This window comes from Aythya fuligula, chromosome 1, assembly GCF_009819795.1.
Source record: "Aythya fuligula isolate bAytFul2 chromosome 1, bAytFul2.pri, whole genome shotgun sequence".
NCBI classification, from domain to species: domain Eukaryota; kingdom Metazoa; phylum Chordata; class Aves; order Anseriformes; family Anatidae; genus Aythya; species Aythya fuligula.
Genome location: NC_045559.1, coordinates 96,689,364 through 96,710,522, shown reverse-complemented (window position 1 = coordinate 96,710,522; position 21,159 = coordinate 96,689,364). Strand labels below are relative to the sequence as shown.

Below are 21,159 nucleotides of genomic sequence, written 5' to 3'. Positions count from 1 at the left end.
AAAGAGCTAGTTAGATTTATAGGTAGGTAATAGGGATATTGAAGAAATGACTTCTCAAAGAAAAGAGCACTTGGAACAAAAGAAGTGGAAAACAAGGTGTGCTTTATGGAAAACAAATCTGAGGAAGGAAATGAAACAGCTTGTGGGAGGCGAGGGAAGATGAGACCCTTTGGCGTTCTGAGGGCTCAGCCCCAGAACTGGAACATCCCCCCTCTGCCTTATCTTATCTCTCTACCAAACAGGACATTGTCAAGTAGCTCAGACCAAAACATGCTGATCTGTCTTAAAACTGTTCCAGTCTGCTGGTGGGTATCTTCCTGCAGACCTTTACATAAAATCATGAAATACTTGATTTATCAAGGTAGCTTCCCCTTTCCTCCCAAAATTCTCTCATCTATAGTAGGCCCCACTTCAGGATTCATATTGCCTTTGCTGAATTTTGTAGCAGCAGCTACTTAAGCCCTATTCTCTGAATGTGATAATGTTGAGTGCGGATGAAGCTGGCATGTTGTGGTGCTATAGAAATCTAAAATTATCGAGCAGTAGGAATCCTAAGACATTGGAAACTGTGTGCCAAGGGGCAAGCAGTGGTGATCCCACAGCCCCCTTGAGAAATAATCAAGGATGAGAGCACCAATGACAGTGTCCTGAGAACAAGGCAGTTGAGACAAAACCTTGAGTTCTTCCCCCATCCACTCTCCACGTGTCAGCCTCAGTGATCCTGGTGCTGCCTGCACCGAGCAAGTCCGAGGGAGCGACGCCGCAAGGAAGAGGCGGCGTTGGGCTCCGCTCCCTGTGAATTCACAGGGTGCTGGACCAGCCCTTCCTTCGAAACAGGGAAGGGTAGGAAGGGATGGCTGCAGAGCTGCCCACGGGGGCTTTGAAGGGGGCTGGGGCCACTCTGGCCCCTGCCTTGTGTGCCAGCGGCCGTGGGGAGCACCCACGCGGTAGCTTCTTCGTCCCCGCCAGCGCCGTTGTTCCATTTCCTTCCTCTGTGGTAGTGTCTAAGGCTAGGTGTGAGTAGGTGTGGGGTGTTTATCCGCCACAGGTACAGGAGCTGTCGTATACCTCATTTCTAACTCGTAACCGAGTAACTTGCTTTAACTTTCTCCAAACCCTACAGAGTTGCCAAGTCTGCCCTCCCTCCTCTGACGAACACTGAACTCTGGCCTATAGCACCCCGTGACCTGCAGCCCGGGGAGCGACCCCCTTATGCCTCTGAATGTCGCTGCTTAAAAGCTACTGCAAAGTGAGGGCAAATTGCAATCGTATCTTATTTCCTTTGGTTACAAGGGGTCCTCTTGATCAGTCTGTGAATATCCGCCCCCCTCCCCAGCCCGCGGGAAAGGGCTGCGCTGCCCTTCCCCAGCCCGCAGGCGGCCTCCTAGCCCCCCGCTGCAGACACGCTACTCACTTTCCGACACGACCAAAAAAAACCCCGAACCCAAGAAAAATCTCCAAATATTTAATTTTCTTCTTTATTATTTGACAATCCTGTATCCCTTCCCCGCTGCCCAGCCTGGCCAGAAGCTGCCTCCTGAACCCGTTCCATCTTTATTTGAATGTAGTTCCCCTGCCCCCTGGGAGAGAGAAGCTTTGTCAGGTCACGGTGGCTGCTATAAGTCGGGAGGGGGCGGTTTCTTTGTTTTGTTTTGTTCTTTTAAAATTTCCAGCCAAAACCAAAGATTTCCTAATGATTGTATAAACTCAAAACAAACAAACAAACCAAAGACAAAGGGCGTCTTCAGCACCAAGCCCACCTGCGAGGCCGGCTGGTCGCTGGGGGGCACCTCCCGAGGCCTCGCTGGGAGGGGGCTTCGCAGGTGGGTTGAGGAGCTGAAGGCTTGGGTGCAGGATTGGCTGCTCTGCTGGGTGCTTTAACCCTCTGGGGGCTGGGTGACGTTGATTAATACACGCTGAGGTGCACTTCTGAGCTTCCCCCCTCCCCCCGTCACTGCTTGGAAGAGGCTGTCCTGTTGTGAGAAATCCCTGAAAGAAGAAGAAGAAGCTTTTCGTTTTCTCCTCTAGCTCCTTTTTTCTAGATTTCTTTTATTTTTGCAGCACCACTGTGCAACTATGCATTGTATTTCTCAACCTTTTATGCTAGGTAGATGCCTGTGACTTTTTAACTTTTTGGGGGGGGTTGCAAATGGAGGAACTTTTTACATGGATCTTTTTAATCTCAGTTGATTGGGGGGTGTTTGGTTCTAGGGTCATACAAGCTCTATCCCAAAGCAAAATCCAAATGTTAATATTATTAGCCTGATGCAGATACCAAAGATAATTTCTTTCCTGCAGAACCTTAGACTTGTGTATTAAGTACGATTACCCAGCACTTGCATTAGTCTAACCTCAGTAATTCCAAAGCTTAGATGTATATTTTGGTATATTTCTGGGATATTAAAAAATTGTCGTTTAAATTCTTGTTTGTTTCAGTGTAATGCTCTTAAAGTCATAGCATGGAGATAACTGAACTTGTCCTATTCTTAGTAGTTTGAAATAATAGTATTTTTGTATGTTTTGGGTGTGTCTATGTATGTATTAACATAACGGTTTTCACTGCCTAGGTGTTCATAAATAATAAAAGAAAAAACTAAGGGTTTTTAAACTGTACATAATATTCCATGAAGAATTTCCACCAGACCGCCAATTCGGATTGCATTTTCACTGACGGCCGCTCCCAACTGGGATTCTTTCTTTCTTTTTAAAGAGACAGCATATTCTTTTAATTATTTTCCCATGGACCTGAGGTTCTTTCTCAGAGTCAACGGTTCTTCAGTGTTTTTAAGGGATGGGCCAAAGAGCAAGTAGCTTAAATTTTGTTTTTTTAAAAAAATACTTAATGCGTTAGTTTGAAAACTAACCCTCTGTATGAAGAATTGGGAGTCGAAGAACAAGCCCTCTCCTCTAAATCTGGCAGTAGTTTTCAGAGACGATTTGAGAATGACTGTAGCATCTGGGCAGTCCCTTTTTGCTTTTTTTTTCGAACTGAGACATTTTCAGTCTTGTGTAACTACTCTGTGCAACCGCCTGCTTACTCTGGCTTGGAGTTTTTCCTCTTGCCCTTCCTCATGTACTGCATTTGTACCTTCAGGTCAGCAGAACACTTGAAATTGAGGGCCATGTGGGAGCACCCATCCCCAAACGCAACCCAAGCTTTTCTTGAGACTGAAATGTGAGAGTCCCGCACATTTCAAAACCTTGCTGATCACACTAGGGGTGAGGAGGAAGGTGAAATGCTGTCTCTTTAAAGATGTCCTTTATTATTATTATTATTATTATTTTCCCAGTGGTTGCCTGCAGATAGCTGTAGGCATTGAGAGATTGTGTAGATTACAGTAAATCAGAATGAAAAGGTAGATTTTGTGTAGATGCATTTGTCTGCTGTAATTTTTTATATATATTAAACTTACTGTAATTGTACAGTTCATTTCTGTTGTAAACATCATTAAACCATTTTCCAAGTGTTTTAACATGTATGCACTTGTTCGTGTTTTTTAAATGTGTCAGGGGAAGGCTAGTTCCCCTTCCCCCCAGTGCACCAAACTGGGGCAGGAGGTTGTAATTCATGCACTTCGTCTTGTCAAAATGTAGGTGAGTCCAGGTTTTTTACACTCTGCTTGAAGCTGTTTTCTACTTCTGTATTTATTACGAGTTCTCTCCTAAAAGAAAAACAGCTTCAGTTGCTTCCTGAATGCAAAGAGAAGACTCAGCTGACACCTGCGGTGAGTGTCCCCAAAACAAGTGCTGGATGTGTTTTGAGATCAAGATCCCTTTAAGAGAGCATAAAGGTGGTGGTGGTTTGTTTTTGTTTTTTTCCTAAGAATTTCTTCCCTTATGATGAGTGGTTGGCATTTTAAGACTGTTGAAACTCTCAGCTTCTACATCTTGTAAAATGGTAACATGATTTAAAAAGAAAGAAAAAAAGACATTTTCAGTACTCATTGTTCTTGCATCAATAACGAGAGTGCTTTGCAGTAGCAAATTTACCTAGTTTACCAGCTCAGTTGTCTTAGATTTTTCTTGTCACTGCAGAAAAAGAACAGCAAGGAATCTTGGAAATTCTTTGTGACATGTTCATTGCCAGGTATGTGATGTTCACTTTTTTTTTGTGTGCACGCTAATTTACAGTCTTTGAAACATTATTCAAGAGATACAAGCACCAACCGCAGATAGTTTTAATGCTTAAGAAGTTAGGTATAGTCTTGTAACTTATATTGCAGCAATTTCAGGACTTTGTGCTTCTAACCTAGTCTTGTAAGAAGTGGACGTGTAACCTCACCTAGGCAGTGCCCACCCAGGCAGCTTCTGTTCTCCCAGTTTTACTTCAGCTCTGCTTGCTCTGTCTGGGCTGATGACCTATGTTAAAATAACCTTTATTTTGCAGGGCTGTTTTTCTCCTTGCTGAGTTGCTTACAGGCGTTCATCGCACAGTCTTGTAAGTAAGTCACTGGCAAAACTAAGGATGCAGCAAGAGGTGAATGTTGCTTTTATACTTGGGCGTAAAGCATTTTTCCAACATCACTTCCCACCACCTCCCAGGAGCATGTAGATGCTCCTGTTGGAACACTGTCCCCAGCAGCCTGCCTGAAGCCTATGCTGCTGCTTGGTGCAGGCAGCCTGAATGGGTCAGCTAATGAGCTCGCACCATTCCCGCAGCTGTTTGCTGCATGCACACACACACAGGTCTTTGACACTAACTTTTATTAGTTAATCAAAAATTAATTACGTTATTGAATTGTTACCATTTTGGAATGATACATTCATCTTTTAAAAGTAATCCAATGATTTCAGCTGGTTTTGAAACTGCATTTACATTGGCTTTTGTACAAAGAATCTGTTGCCCAGACATGATGTGTTTTGTTTTGTTTATTTCTGATATCAGCATCAGCGCACAAATTCGTACAAGGGGAGACTTCTGCAGAGATGTTTGTAGGTGTTGCAAGTGTGAAGGGGAAGGCATTAGGCAGACGCATGTTCCAGCCAGATGGGATTCTATGGGGTGAGGTTTCCTGGCTTTCCCGGTATTGCTTTCTTAATCAGAGTCCATGCTCCTTCTTTTCACTGTAGCAGGGGTATCTTCTGCCTTCTGAGCAATCGCTTACAGGGTACCTGGCTCTTGTTTACCTCCGGGTGCTGCATGAGTGGTGATGCCACAACCTGATTTTTTTGTGGAAGCTTAGCACTGATTTTCTTCATACTGAAGAGCTGGCACTGAGCCTCTGTCCTTCACTACAGTAACACTGCATCTCTTTTCACAGTTAAATAAACGAATTTGTCCTGCCACTGCAGCAGTTTTTAAATGGTAAATTTAAAGCAGAAAGTTTAGCTGGCCGTTGTCAAATGCCCTTAAGATAAATACTGCAGGAAATAACTACACCCTTATCTTTACAAGGGTCTTTAAATGCATTGAAACTGCAATTACATGACTTGATAGCCCTGTAAGGTAAGAGCTACAGAAAGAGCTGCATTAGGTATGGTAGGGTCCTACAACACAAATCTTACAAAAATCAGCCTCATAGCTACTGTTATTGGAAATAACTTTACAGATATGTACATTTTAATAGCTAAAGCTTGCAGTTGCGTGATTCAAGAGGGAAAGGAGAAGGACCAAGTCCAGACATATTCCCTCTGTGCACCAACCAAAGTAGATTGCTGCACTAGGAAAATACATGGTGCTGGTTTTGGATGAAAAAGGCCTTCACTTCTCTCTTCCCCCAGAGCATGTGGGCATCTCTCACTCATGCCCATCTCCTCTGATTCCTGCTTAGCGGGGCGGCAAAGGCTGCATTTGGAGAGCGTCATAGGTGTCCTTGGTCGCTGTACTGAGCCCCTGAAAAAGAGAAAAACAGGTGAGGTGAGTGTTTTGTTCCCCCTAGATGACTGCCTAGTCAGGAACGAGGTGGCAGGGGCACTCAGTAGCATAGTTTGGATGTTTTCTTCCCCCCATAGAGGTTTTTTTACTCGTGAGTGTTCCCTTTGTCTTGTTATGGTGTCAATGACCATCACTTACCCAAAGGCAGGATGCATCTTAAGTATCTGTTATGAATGTTTGACTACAGCAACTTATTTTAACATGTTACGCAGATCTTTACCTGACTACTAAGTGCTAGCTAACTGATGCTAAAGTGAACTTTGCCAACTAAATGAACAGACATCAAATCATGAAAGTTTTTCTCAGGATTTCTCCATAATAATTTGGAAAGGCAGCTGCAACTCTGGGTAAGTTGGCCACAGGGCTTCAGCTGGCTGTGAACGCTGAGGAGCGCATCCCAGTACCCTGCTTCCTGCAATGCAGCAGTCCATCTTCTGACAGCCTGCTCCTGCTGCTGGTAAGTCAGCTACAAAGCGTGCGAGTTCCACGTGTGTATCCCTGCTGCCTCCATGGCACTGGCTGCTCTAAGAGTGGAGCAGTCAAAAACAGGGCAGCCCAAAAATGCTGCCAGAGCCAAGGTAGCTGGGACTCTCAAAACTGAGGATATAGCAAGAGGTATGGTGATTGCTTTTAAACCTTCTAGCTGCCCTTCCCACCTCTGATATGAATATTTAGCTCTGCTCAGAAATATCATGAGTATTTGTTGAGTACATCAATAAGATAGTGCTCCTTACCTTAGTAGTACCTGTGACTATCTCAGGAGAGCGGGTTTTGAAGAAAAGTACCACTAGTTACAAATACTCTGCATTAACAGGAAACCTCCCTGGCATGTGCTGCATCAGGACTTTTTGTTTAAAAAAAAAAAGTTGTTTTTGTAATGTGATGTCAGTGGCAACATACAGGCTTCTACAGGATGTGAAATGCATTTTGGAACGATTTTGCATGGTGTCACAAGCAAGGTGTCATGGTGGGCTCCTCGCCTTCCGTTACTTGTGGGCAACACTGAACGCCCCCAGTGCACCAAGGGGTGATCAGTTTGTGCTCTGCACGCTGTAGTGAGATGGGCTGAACCACTGACACATGAGTTCCAACAGCTGTTTGGCAACCTGAAGGTTTCTATTTAAGCAAAAAGCAATTCAGAGGCTAAACCATATGCATCACCTGCCATAGTCCAAGGTGATTCTCCAAGCTGCAGGACTGTGGAGATGGTTCCTGACAGTATTCCTAAATGAGTTTTCCTGCCAGTCATATTTAGAACATGCAGCCAATTTTGATAAAGTCACAATAGTGTGGTCTTTGCTCTGAATCTAAGTAAATATCCTCAGAAAGGCACTTCAAAAGCTCTGCCTCATCATTGTGAACACTGTGGTTAGTTTAAGTATCTGGAGGCTACAATTAAGCTGTGAAGATAGATGATGCATGTGTTGCCTACCTGGTAAACACCATCGTTCCCTTTCCCTCGCCGCCTCTGATGCTTTGGGGGGAAAAACAAACAAACAAACAAACAAACAAAAAAAAAAAAACAAAAAAAAAAAAAAAGCAGAGATTAATGGCAGAGATTAATGGGTGCTTCTTTTCCTATTACGCAAAAGTAAACTCTGACTGTCCCCATGCTATACTGGGGGTCAGCAGCTGCGCTTGGCCAGGTCACCCTCTGCGCAGGAGGGAAAACTTGCTGGCAAGCACCTTCTAATCTGAGGCAGCCCAGACCTGCTGCCTGCCAGAATTTGCTGCAAGGGCTATGGAAGGTAAAACTAGTGAGGACTAGAAACAAAAGGAAAATGAGGTTTGTCATATTTTCCTGCCATCCTGTTATAATGCTGCTGTTCCTTTGATTTGCTGTAGGTATGTAGATTTGGCACCATTCCCACAGACACCTGTTGTTCTATGAGCTGAGGGCACACCTGGAACAAATGGGTTTGTATTTTTTTGTTGTTATGTCAGCTGGTGTCTGAGTGACACTGCCCTCTCTTGGACTGGCAGTGAAATCAAGTTTACTTAAATTAATTTAAGTAAATTAATTTACTTAAATTCTCTGTTGCATGTTCTGTGAACAGTGAAGATCACTGCAAGCACAGGTAAGTCAGTCTGAGGCCAGTCTCCGTGGATTCAGTACAGTAGGTACAGGGGCCATCGCACCTGGTACAAGCAGATCGCACCAACACAGTGCAATCTTGGCAAGATTTTTGTTCCCCTCCCCACCTTGCAAGTAATAGAAACATTCCTAAATAAAAACATAGTGAGACTTCATAAACTCATAGCTCAAACTGAGCTTGAATATGGCAGATGGACATTTCATAGAATCATAGAATTATGATATATGTAATTCTATATTTGAATATATATGTTCAAATATTTATTTCTTTATTATATAAGGGATTATGATGTATATTCATATCATTCAGATCATATTAATTTAGAATAATAAGGAGGGGGATTAAATGTCAGCATTGCTTCTCCATTTTTCAACAGTAAACTTTCCTGTGAAATCCCCTTTTTTCACTTTTCAGCAGGAAATGAAAGGTTATATATAAGACACTTTGACTCAAAATATAACCTGTATAGGTCACAGCAATTTTTCATTTTGCCATAAACAGCATCCCAAGATAGTTTCTTTTCAACACAAGCATTTTGTCTACTAACTAGAACTATGCCTTTGTTGCTACCTGTAGATGTGTACCTTTATAATAGTTCAGGAAAGGATGTGGGGGAAGGGGAATGTTCTCCCAGTTCCTTGCCTGAAGATGAACAAGAAGGTGCCTGCACATCCTGATTTGTGGTTGTAAGTTAGGCCACTTTCAGTAACCCATAGGGAGAAACCATGAAACCCCAGCTCTGAGTTGTCCTAGAGGAAAGTGCTCAACTAATGCAGGCTGTTGGGCTGCAAGCTTTGCAGCCCTTGAAATCTGGCATTTCCTTCAAATATCCCTCATTCCTTTTAGAGGATAGCTGTGCTAATTTAGATTTTTTTTTTTCTGTCAAAAGTTGCAGCATTTCCCCTTGATATTATTCAGTCTGCTCAGGAATGCTGCTGCTTGTGTATGGGCTATGTTTCTAACACTGAGGGCCACAAACCTTACTGTCCGACCTCTACCTCATTTTACGGCTGCTGTAACTGTAGTTACAGATCTAATTTACTGCTGCATCTAACACGCTGGTTGCTACAGGAAATAGATAGCTGTGCTCTTCTGTAGGTGCTGTGTAACACCGGAGCTTCCTTGTGCAACCAGCTACAAGCAGCCTGGCCTACCCGGTCCGCAAGGGAGCAGCAGTGAAAATGCCTCATCACAGGCTTTCAGCAAAAAGGACAAGAGTACTCACGTCTCCTTTCTTTCCAATTTCACTGTATGCCTCGCCCATCTTGTCCTTCTGCAGCGCCTGCAGGCAGAGAGGAAAAAAGAGTCAGTGGTACTGGAAAAGCCAAGCCAGCCCCTGGCTGCCTGCACTCCACTCCTGCAGTTGTGGGGCTGCCTTGCCTTGTCCCAGCCCCACTTCAGAAGTTCCACCTTTCCAGCGAAGGGACAATGGCAGATCTCAACTGATGTGCACTGAGGTATAAGCCATGCACGATCGAATCTGCTTAGCAACACCACGGCATCTCAAGACTTTTAAATGAATATAACCCTGCACTAGAACAAGTCATTTATCTACATTAGTGCCGCATGCTACACCAAAGCTCTCCAAAGAAAATCTTTTAGCAACAGGAGGCAAATCTTTTGCTCAGGAGGCAAAACCAAATGTGCCTCTCAGGCCTAGGGAAAAGGAGAGTCTGTAACGTAGCAGGGTGAAGGTTAAGAAAGAGGAGCTTGTTCTTCATCCATCCAAGGAAGCAGTGCCCAGCTCTTATGACCAGCAGTGATCAGAGCTCCTGATTCAGGAATGATGAAGGCCGGGCTTGGGAACGAGCTCATTTCTCAGCAAGCACTCAGCAACACCCAGAAAGACCCCGTGTGAGACATGAGTATTGGCATCCACACTTCTATCCTTTGGAGCAGAGACCACCACATTTAGCCAGAGTTAAAGCTAGTAAACCGAGATGCTCCTAAGCAGCCACTCTTAACAGCACTGGCATTTGCCCTTTGTTAGAGAGCAGCCAGAGAGGGTGGAGAACAAACAGATAAAACACTGCATCATCATTCATACGGGACAAAGGTTGGTTAATTAAGCCCTACTAATGGGAAACAAAGGTGTCAGCAGGTATGTTGACCAAATTCTTTTCCACATCTGCCAGCCCATGTTTTTTTTCTTACCATTGAGAAAGGGGCAGAAAATTTCAAGCATTTTAAGAAAATAGAATGTCTTTGAAAGGAGCTGTTAAGCTCGAACCTAAGCTGAAACAAAGCAGGGGAAAAAAGTCTCCTGTGAATTAGACACTCCTTTTTACAGCCACCCCCACCCCTTAGCCGTCTCTACTCACGCTGTAGAGGGTGTCCTGGGGGTTCTTTCTTCTCTGCTGTAAGAGAAAGGAAGAAGGTTGCTCATGTGTGCCTGTGAATTTGCTCTAAGGCATGGCTAGAGCTCTGTGAACAAGTGACAAGTACAGCCCATCCTGCCTCCACCCATAAGGCTCCGTTAAGACAACGTATTCTACAGAAAAGTGATTTTACTAATTGGTAAAAACCTAGCTCCTCTGTTTGATACAGCTGCCACCTGCAGGCAAGCCCTCTGTGCCGATGCAGAAGGGTTCCCCTCCCTCTTCCTTTGAAGCTGTCGGGCTCTGCAGCAGCAGCAGTTGTTTTGGTAGCTGCTCAACGTTGCTGGCACTCATGCGGCGTCACGTGCGGAGCGCTCTCGTGAAACACCGGCTCCCGCCTCGCCTGCCCCACATCCGCCCCAGGTTGGGTGTCACTTCCAGTCTGGGTGGCTGCAGGCTCTCAGCAATGTGATCGGGGCATCAGGGGCACAGATCAAAGGGAGAGAGGAAGCTTTACTTCTGTCCCTGTCACGCTGTTTGCGTTACTACACAGGTTGTGCTAGTCCCTCTCAAGGAGGGCACTGGTGCTTTGCAAAGGGTGCTGAATGTTGGCGTGCCTAAAGGGCGGTTAGACACAAGAAGAAAGGAACCAGATGAAGAGAAAAAAGGGGCATGTGTGGAAGGAAGTTACCTCATGTCTCCTGCCCATCTCAGGGTCTGCACCTCGCTTTGCTCCCAGAACATCATATTCATCTCTGTGCCCACGAGACAGTTTCTGAAACGAGAAAGCAAGAAGCAGTGATGGACATTAAGGTCATAAAAAAGCACACATCATGACTTAACACAAGAAAAGAAAGTATGCCCAGCTTGAAGTACAACTTCATGAGTATTGTAACGGAGCTGGAAATTGGTTTTACCCCTCAATTTTTGCCCTTCTGTCAACAAAATTGTCTGCAATGAAGCTATGGAAGCCTCTAAGAGAGGTCTGTGCAGTACAAAACTGCAAGCCATTGCATCAAGAACCTTTCCTAAGCAGAACAGAGCTGAAAATGGGAATGAGACAGACTGACTGCCATGCTTTCTCTCCCACTGGTAACTGAAGACACAAGAGTTCAATTACTTATTGCAAAAAGCCAAAGGTGAGATTTTAGGTCAGAATAGCACATTTCTTCCGTACACAGACAGTGTATACCAGTATTCAGTGCTATTGGAAAGGTGACACTTTAAACTGAAAACAGAACATTAATTTTCATACATTACAGAGTTAAACAGTGGCACTCATCACAGGATGTGGCTATGGTCAAGAGCGTGAGAGAAGAAAACAAAATCAAGACAACCAGGCACATAGCCAGCATTTAATGCTACCATGAGCAAGCTGTTTAGCTAGAAGGAGAGCCTGGATGTTGTCTCCATCCTCTGTTCCTGCAGGGACAGCCATCTGCTGCTGGCTATGTTCTGGGCATGGCAGATGGGGTGTGCCTCCATTTCAGCCTCACACAGCAGCTCTTGTGCTGTGGGGCAGCAGGAAAGCTCGGGGACAGAGGCAGCAGGGCTCTGGTGACTCAGCCTCCGTGCTTCCGGTGATACAAGAGCTGCAGTTGCCCAGGCCTGCAATGCAGCTGTCCTGAGCATCTGCCTTCTCCCCAACCCTTGTCAAATAGCACCAGAAACAGTGGTGGTGGCAATGCCAGCTGCTGCTAAGGCATGTTCCTTGGTAAGGGTGATCAGAGAGCCACAACCACCCACAAGTGTGAAGACCAGAGTGTGCACATCATACGTAACGTTCTGCACACACAGCTCCTGTGAGCGTTACATACCCCACTGTCTGGGGTCCTCGTATACCTCCAGGTTGGTGGATCAATCAGGAACCTACAACCCATACAACTAGCATCCGGCCAGACAAGTAACCAGAGGAGCTACACCCTTGTCTGGTTTTATTTTTGCTCCTCACAGCTGCTATGCTGCATGCTTGGTGCTTTCATTAGCTAGTTGACCCACTGTTTTTCTGGTCCATAGGCAATTCACCACATGTAAGTGCCCCAAAAGGTCTGTCTGGAAAGAATGATTTGGAAACAAACACACAAAAGTCATTACTTACATTGTACACATCATCCTGGCCGGGCAGCTGCTGTGCTTCCTGGGCCTGGGTAAGCTGGAAGAGAGACCATACCATGAGCAGAGACAGGGGCTCCATTCAGTCTTTTTGTTCACAGGATCACAGAATCATTAAGGCTAGAAAAGACCTCCAAGATCATCTGGTCCAACCATCACCCTACTACTACTGTCACCCACTAAACCATGTCCCTAAGTACCACGTCCAACCTTTCCTTGTTCCTCCTCTCCTAACAAGTTACTGTCATCAGAAATTGGGCATCCCATACACAGCCAGCCCAGAGCACTGATGGGGCTACGGGCAATACAGGTCACTGCTGCACTGACACTCCTCTCAGCATGCCAGGCTGTTCCCATAGGCCAGGCCGTTTTACTTGCAGGTCACAGCAACTCACAGCTCTGCAGACTTAGCCCAGGATTCTGACGGGCACAGTGAAGTGATGTGAAGTCTTATTGAAATACTTTTTTTTTTTTTTTTTTTTAATAATTAAAATTTGTAGCAATTACGGTTTACCTACTCCACACCTTTTCCAGTGAAAGTGCCGCTCTTTTCACTGAACCCTTGGCAGGACCAGTAACGTACCAAGCATCTAACCCATGTTCCTTGTAACAGTCTAACAATTAATACACATTGGCCATGCAGTCAATAAATAAAAACCCGTAACAAGGTTGTACCCTTGGCAGAGGCCACAACAAATGACTCGTTGGGCTAGGAAGCGAGGTGACAGATTCCACAGCTTGGAAGATTTGTAAGAAGTTCTGGGTTTGGGTCAAGAGAGGGCCCTCCCCGGAAAATGCCCCACTGCCCTTGCGGTGCTGTATGACGATGGCATTTCAGCTACAACACCTCTGCTGCTTTGGACTGAGAGACCCCAGCGTAACCACAGATGTGGCTTTCCTCCCTTGTGCTGCTTCCTTCCCTCCTGCAACAGCTCACTTTGCTACAGCTCAACGCTACGCACCGTCTCAGCAAACAGCTGAACTCACCAGGGCAGTGAGGGGCTGAATAAGCTGGGGGTGAGCGCTGCTGCTGCAGCAGCTCACTGCTCCAGGTTCACGCTCCTGGTCCTGTGGAAGCTTTGCTGAGCCACTCCTGAACATCACCACGGGCAAGGTGCAGAGGTCCTGCCGCCAGGCACTCTGCACATGCTGTGTGCCCAAGTGACTTTTCCCTCCAGCAGCCTCAGAAAGACTTCCAGTCCCAGAGCAGTGTTTTCACCCATGCTCAGGATTTATACTGGCAACAAAAAGAGCTGCTCCTTCACCAGCAATGAGTTCTGTCCATTTCCGCCACACATCCTTCCCTCTGAGGTCAGTGCTGGCTTTGCAGGCCTGAGAAATGGCCCAGCATCACCCTGTCTCAGCCACACCAGTCACTGGGTGAGAACAGCCCATCGGGCATGTCCGTCCCATCCCCCAGCTCCTCTCCTGTGGTCCTTGAGGTTATATCATTTGCATCATAACATTCATGCTATCAAACATGTCTTGACTTCTTGAGACATTTTAATACTTCCCGAGTTTGGCATTTATATATCCTGAGTTTCCTGTATGTCCTCTGCCCCATTTCCAGTGACAAAGCCACATTGCTCTTGACCAACCATTTCCCAGCTATCATATCCAGAATCTCTGCATCCATAACTGTGCCATCAAATACTCTTAGATAGTATGTACATTTCCCCTCCACTCCTGAACCCTCAGAAAGAACTCACCCAAATTACCCAGGTTGGCACCAGAAAAGGAGTTGGGGGGGGGGGGGGGGGGGGGGGGGGGGGGGGGGGGGGGGGGGAGGGGTGGGGGGGGGGGGGGGGGGGGGGATTGAGAGAGAGAGAAGGAAAAATCAGAACATCTTAGAATAAGAGATGTGTTTCTTTCTCCACCTCCATTTTCCAGCTCAGCCCAATACGTTTACACCACAAAAGCCAAATATGTCACTGTTTGGTTAGACTGACCTTAGCTTTCACGAAAAAGGCCGTCATGATGACTGCGTAAATGAAGAGGAATCCATCCAGTATGTAGCAGAGCCTGGGGTCCGTCAGTCCAAGAACTGTTATAGCATCTGCACAGAAAGACAAGGCCGTTTGTATCAGTGTGGCAGTGCTGCTTAGTACTTTGTAAAAACACAGCCAGTACAAGGCCAAGCCTGTCTGCTTGTGAAGGAGAGGGAAACCTGAGTGAAAGTCAGAGCATAAAGGAGCTTGGAAGGGACCAGCAGAGGTCCAAGCCCTTCTCTGAACAGGGTCCATCAGCCCAGGATGCCCAGGGAGCTCACCCAGCTGAGCCAGGGCACATCCAAGGGTGGAGGTACTCGCAGGTACTCCTGGGCACCTGCTCCGGGGTCGGACCTCTCAGCCAGCACAGGACATTTCCCCACACACAGAGCCCAGGCACAGAGAGCGAGCACGGGCTCTGTAGGGAGATAACCGAGGTCACACCGCAGGCACTGCAAGAAAGCCTTGCACAGAGAGAGCCTTTGCTGCCTGGGAAAACCCCACAGCATCTCCTGCAGGGGATCGCTTCTGGGGTTGTTTGGGGATTCCTTCATCAACTGAGAAGTGGGTGCATGGGAAAATACGTCAGCTCTCATTTCGGGGATGCTGGAGACATTTAAATGTGAGAGGGGAACTGTGGGCAGGAGGGATAGGCTTTTTACCCCAGATATCAGGATATGTTCATGAGCCACCCTGATTCGCTTTCTGATTGAGAGGTTTTAAACCTGAATTCTCTGCACAGGAACCTCAGCTAGCAGCCTCTTGTAGGATGTAGATTAAAAATAATAATAATTACTAGTGCCCTAATTGAGAGCTCAATAAAATTGTTACTCAGCAGATGTTGATGTTAATTTCCTTGTCCACGTTGCATGACATGCTTATACCCTGACTGCATCAATCCGAGCACAGTGATAGCGTTGGTTTTCAGCAGCTAGAACTGATTAAATTGCTCCTCTATCAGTAAACGTGTAGGAAGCTCAAATACGTAGCTGAAAAATAAAAACAATCCAGGTCAAGAAGTCTAAGTAAACACAGATCTAATATGCAGCTCCAGGAGCATCACCAAAGGAAAGGTTGTATTGCACAGGTATTAAAAAAAAATCACTTAAAAACGAATCCAAAGTGTGCTTTGTACAGAGAATTGGAGGGAGTTCAAAAGAGGAAGATGAGAATGATCAAGAACCTGTGAAACCCTTCTAGGAAGATAAATTGAAAAGAATTTGTATGATTCATCTCCTTCCTAAGGTGAACAAAGTATGGCAATTCTTATTAACCACATGTGATGGATAGTTGTTGAACCACTTAATGTACTACTTCAAGGTGCTCGGTTACTCCAGCGATGAGAGCAGGGCCATTCTGCATGCTGGGCTTTCTCCCCAGCCCATCAGGCCACGCTGAAGATTTCATTAAATTTGCAGATGCCATTCAGGCACTACGCACTCAGCACTGTGAGGAAGTCTCCTCTGCAGAAATGAAGCTAACGACGGTGGTCTGTAGCACTGCTGAAGTATGTGATTTGTATAAAGCGTGACTGAAAATCCATGCCTGGAAACCCGGTAACGTAATTGTAAATTCTGAAGTAGATGATGATACAATCACTGCTCCCACTGAGAGGCTAACACAGCCAGATAAAGAGAAAACACATTTTCCAACCGCTAGATTTGTTTATGTGTCTGAACTAAGAGTCCATATTCAATTCTTTAAAATCGTATTTAGAGACAAATCTATGGAAGTAAAATAAGATTAAGATCCCAGACTGTTTTCCTTCTTCCCTTCCTACTTCTATGGTTTTTAGAACAGGGTTCAAAGCACTCTATAAACAATAACTTCCACCACATTATTTTCAGGATTATCAAACCTCATATGCATGGAGTAAATGGAAACAGAGGGATTAAGTTATTTGCTTGACACCATGCATTAAACCAACAAACAAGCTGAGAATAGCTTCCTAGTTTTTCTTCTAAACAGTCGCAGGACAGCACTGTATGCCAGCACTGGTTCAACACAAAACAAGCCTGAATCCCGTTGGACATGGTCGCTAAAACGCAGCATTGGGCCCTGCAGCTGTACAGCCTCAGAGGCATTTGGCTTCTAGCAGACGTCCAGCTGCTTCCACACAGCACAGCAATTTGCCTCGGTGTGCCCTGCCCTCAAGCTGGATGCGTCCAGAAGCAGCTCAGGGCTGCTCAGCACTGCACTGAGACCTGAAATACAATATAAGGCACCCAAGAAGCCCAGCACTGAGATAGGAAGCCTAGTGATACCTCAGGTGCTGCTGAAGAAGCCTCTGGGGGATCCTGTCCCTGTTCCCGTACTGAGGCAGAGCACATTCATGCCATGATCTCAAGCTCCATGTTTCTCCAGGACTGATAACCTCCCCAGACCAGGAGGAGCTGTAGCAGGAGATGTAGAGGGGTACACAGGGGGAGTCAGGAGTGCAGGGTACTCAGCTGTAGCTCCGTGTCAGCTGTGCTTGTCCTTGGCTGACACTGTGCCTATGCTCATGGGCCTACACAGTTCTTATCTGAGGCAGCCTGGCCTCCAGGACCCTAGGTAATGGACTAAGCCTATTCAAAAAGGGAAATTCTGCTTGGCATAGTCTGGCTGTGATGGCACTGTAAAAGTATCTATTGAGACAATCTAACATTTAGAAACGAACCATGAAAATTAATTAGTTCAGATATCTTCGCCTTCCTTGATGTGCTTGATATCTGAGCTCTTTCAAATAAAAAGTACAAAGCCATTTCTAAATAATAACCTTTGCAACAGCTTTTCGGATTAGAAAGTGCGAGAGAGAAAGATAAAAGATGTAGAGTGCATTGAAACAGAGCTCAGATTAGATACAAAGCACAACCAGCAAGTAGCAGTTAAGACAGTTAGCATCCATTCATGTGAACAGGATCAGTTCTGATTTTTAAAGCGCTAGAGGCAGTGTTACCACCCGCCAGTATGTGCACAGTGTGTGCAAAGCAGAGCCTGGTCCCTCATCAGCCTGAGCTGCGGTTTGGGGGGCTGAGGCCAAGGCTGCGCGGCTGCAGCGGGTGAGCTGCAGGAAGGTGCCGGGCGCTGCACGGAGCCCAGCCTGGGCGAGAGCTCCCACCCCAGCTCCCTCACGCAGCGCACAGCTCAAGTAACCAACGTTTGGCTGGCAGTTCCCTCTTTGTTAACTTTACAGTGCCCACACCACAAGTTGCACCACAGCTTTTCAGTTACCAGCGTTTTACCAGCCCAAGTTTCAGCAGACTAGTAAAGCACAGGAGGGTCTCAAGGCAAGGCGGCCAAGTACAGGCATGCGGCACAGCTTACAGCACGTCACAAACGTGCAGGCAGGAGAGTCGGGCTTTTAAAGGTTACCAACACTCAGTAATGGGTTATAAATGAAGGCTTTCATCTTTCTTCAACTTCACATGCAGCTATTTAAAGCTTTATTTAAAGAAAACCCGCTACCCTGTTGTGGCAGGCTGCTCCCCAAAGAGCCCTGAGCTGTGGGGCGAAGCTGGCGCCGATCTGAGAAACTCACAACCATGGTGCTTGGTTCATCCTGGTTCAATCCCATTGATTATATCCCAAAATGTTGTCTGAGGTGTGTGTTTCCAGACACACGCACCCCAGGACACACTTGTGTGTCTCTTTGCCAAAGCCCAGCCCCCGATCCCTGCTGAACCCATGAGGGCTGCCCGGGCTGCTGCGGGCCTGGGCCTGCAGAAGGGCCCTGACTGAACGCCTAGAAATCAGCCTCCTAGCGTTATGGAAGGTCACCCTGTTCATTAAGAATATCTCTCTACGTGTTCTGCATTTTATTTATTTCCATATTCTTGTTCATAGATATATAGGAATAAATAAACAAACCTGGGACAAGCTGAGACTGAAGAAGTGGAGGTCAAATACTCCTTCCCTCACAGAAGGAAGAGGATCTTCCATGCCACTGTTTGAGCACTTTGGTAAAAAAAATCAGCGAGGAAACAACAGGAGGAGGAACAGGTCTGGGTTATGCCACGTGTGGTACATTACCAGGCCTGACACGCACGGTATCCAATTAACAGAAATGAGCAAAGGGAAAGGCATGGCCTACATCAAACCGAGCGCGTGAAATCAGGTGGCTTCTCCCTTTGCATGGAGACTAAAGATAAACCCATTGGCCATTACATTGTATCAGGATTACAGGGCTAATTAGCATTTGTTATGCAAACACTTTCAACACAAAACTTCCTCACTACCATGCCTGTTAAACTAAGTCACCTAATGAAGGCCAGCAGTCTCTTTTGGCAGGAGAATAGGATAACCCACCACAGGAAAATACCAGAGCTTGCTTCCTGAAGGACTACCAGGTTTGTCCTTTCATACCAGCTACTTTCCTTGGCAAAAGAATTAAAAGATGTTGATACTACTGTGTTTTTTTTTCCCTTCACTACCCGTCCTTTTAGCACTGAAGACGACTTTTGTGTTCTTCATCATGAAACACAGCATGGCCAAAGCACAGCTTGTGTCCACTAAATTCAACGTTATGGTTAGCCTCAGCTTTAAAGTCAAAGAGCAAGCCACTGATAGTATCAGGATCCATGTTATAGTTCCAGATTTTAGGCAGCCAGAATAAATTAAATTTAGAAAGATAAAAGGAAAATAGGAAAAAAAAAAAAAAAAGTGTTTCAGGTCATTAATTTCCACTTTCTTATGCCACAAGATGTCAGTGGTATGGACACACCAGGTCAAGTTAAGATGTTTGAGGAACTTGGTAAGCCCTTCATACTTCTGCTAGGATCTCTTTCAGGGAGGCACTAGCATCAAGTTCAAATAGTGAAAGTTTCCTTTTGATTCATTTGGAAAGACTCACATTCAAAAGATGGAAAAGATTATAGTGACACAGCGGGCCAAACACTTTCTAGCACATGATGGAATAAGAAGTCCAAGGCACTGTAACAGGCGCAAGACAGGAAGATCTCCAACAGCTGATTTGTTGAAAGAGACCAAATGTGTCTAAAAAAAACAACAACCCAACAACAAGGGATCTGCCTTTTCAGTCTGAAGGCAAAGTTCAACATTTTACACGCTTTTAACAAGGCAATCTTTCTGCCCTCGGAACCTTTCCAGAGCCTTGTCAGAAACAGAAGGGAGGGGAGCGCGTTGCTCATCTCTGGAAGGGGACTCCTCGCTTCATCAAAACAGTCAGTCATTCTCAGAAAAAGCAGCTGCTTTCACTTCTCGCTTTTGCAAGGACTTGGTGCAAAGGGCTTTCCTGGAGCAAACCGTGTGATGCCTCCTAGAGACAGCAAACCGCGTACAGCGATTGCAGAACCCGGATACCCAACAAGCTCAGGTAACAGATACAAGCTGTGTAGCTCTTTCAGCTTTTGTAGGGTTTTTAGGTTAGACATGTTCTTTTATGAGACCCTTATTTATCAGGGATAGCAGAAGTTCAATCTAGCTTACCCAAAAGATGTTTCCCGCTGTAAATTTTCTATTGTCTAATCCAATCTTGTGTTAAGTGCCCCGAGAGGCAAGACTTACCACTCAGATGGCTGTTTCTACCTTGCTTAATCCTTCCCTTACTGATTTCTGCCTGGATATCCCACAACGTAACTCACTCCAGCCTGACTTTCTATTAGGTAGCCTTGTTGCCGCTGTAGTGGCCTCTCTTTTAGAGCTCAGATCTAAAACCATTATGGAGCACTACTTAAAATAATTCAATCTACACACCTTGGCTCAGTGGGAATCCCAAAGAGTCTATATGTAGCAAGGTTGAAGGCAGAGACACTAAATCAGGCAACAAGATGCTCTTGATCACACTCAGATACATTTCTTTGCTCAGGGAGCACCTCATGGACGCAGTAGAGGCTCCCCTAACAGTTCAAAGTAGGACTTAAAAGTTAGACTTTACAAAAAGCAGGGGAAGCACGAGTACATTAAACAGCTTGCAGCTAGCACATTGCCAATGGCTCCAGGAATCAAATATATCGATAATATGAAGAACGGCTCCCAGTTGGGAGATTCATAAGGCACCCCCCGCTCCCTGTTATCCCAATTTCAGACTTCCAAAATTCATTAAACTTACATTAACTATCATTACTGTCAGTGAGTGGCTTTCTACCAGCTGGACAATAAACGAATAGAAATAGCTGTACACAAAATATTCAGCCAGTCAGCAAGTGCAGACTCATCTGCACACCTTTCTTGTCTCAGTGCTAATTCAGGGAAGGGCTTCTCTGATTTCACAGCTCGTGTCAGACTCAGTGCAGAGATGCACAAACAAAACAAGAGATTTAACGGGACTGGTTTGTCTCTGGCTGAGCTCAAATCCAACTCTCTTGATCAGCTTCAAGCAGAGGAGAAAAGAAGGGAACTTTTCCATCACAACACACCAGATTGGAGGTTTGAGGTACCGGAATGAAACCAGCTTTTCTTTCCTTTCCCTTCTCAAGGATTAATTTCCATCTGAGCTCACTGACAGCACAAGATCCAACTCATGCCAACAGAGCAAGTGACAGGAAGGACACCAAACCCCTGATAACAAAAACCATCTGCTTTTTTCAGTTAAGCTTATAGCAGCATTTTGCAAAACCCAGGTGGCTGTCATCCACAGCTTTCAACACTGCAGAAAGTTTGTAAGATTTGCTTTAGGACATCCAGCAGGACAACTGGGGGAAGGCAGTCTTAAGACTTGCGAAGTCTCAAGATGTTTTCACCACAGTCCCTGTATAGACCTCCACTTGCAAAAAGGCTTCTGAGTTGCTGAAGGCGTAGAAATTACTAGCAAAGCTTGGTGACAGGCAGAG

The 21,159-nt window shown here is 45.6% G+C and overlaps 1 protein-coding gene across 1 annotated transcript in view; it reads right to left on the bottom strand.

Moving 5' to 3' along the window:
* Positions 1 to 5,767: 5,767 nt before the first annotated feature.
* Positions 5,768 to 21,159, bottom strand: part of CD247 (CD247 molecule) — a 53,200-nt gene continuing 37,808 nt past the window's right edge. The window contains exons 3-9 of the mRNA XM_032194439.1: positions 14,351 to 14,457; positions 12,388 to 12,441; positions 10,981 to 11,064; positions 10,293 to 10,328; positions 9,197 to 9,253; positions 7,308 to 7,349; positions 5,768 to 5,833 (exon numbers count right to left, since the gene is read on the bottom strand). Coding sequence (XP_032050330.1) covers positions 5,768 to 5,833; positions 7,308 to 7,349; positions 9,197 to 9,253; positions 10,293 to 10,328; positions 10,981 to 11,064; positions 12,388 to 12,441; positions 14,351 to 14,457 — 446 coding nt within the window. The remainder of the gene's footprint in view (positions 5,834 to 7,307; positions 7,350 to 9,196; positions 9,254 to 10,292; positions 10,329 to 10,980; positions 11,065 to 12,387; positions 12,442 to 14,350; positions 14,458 to 21,159) is intronic.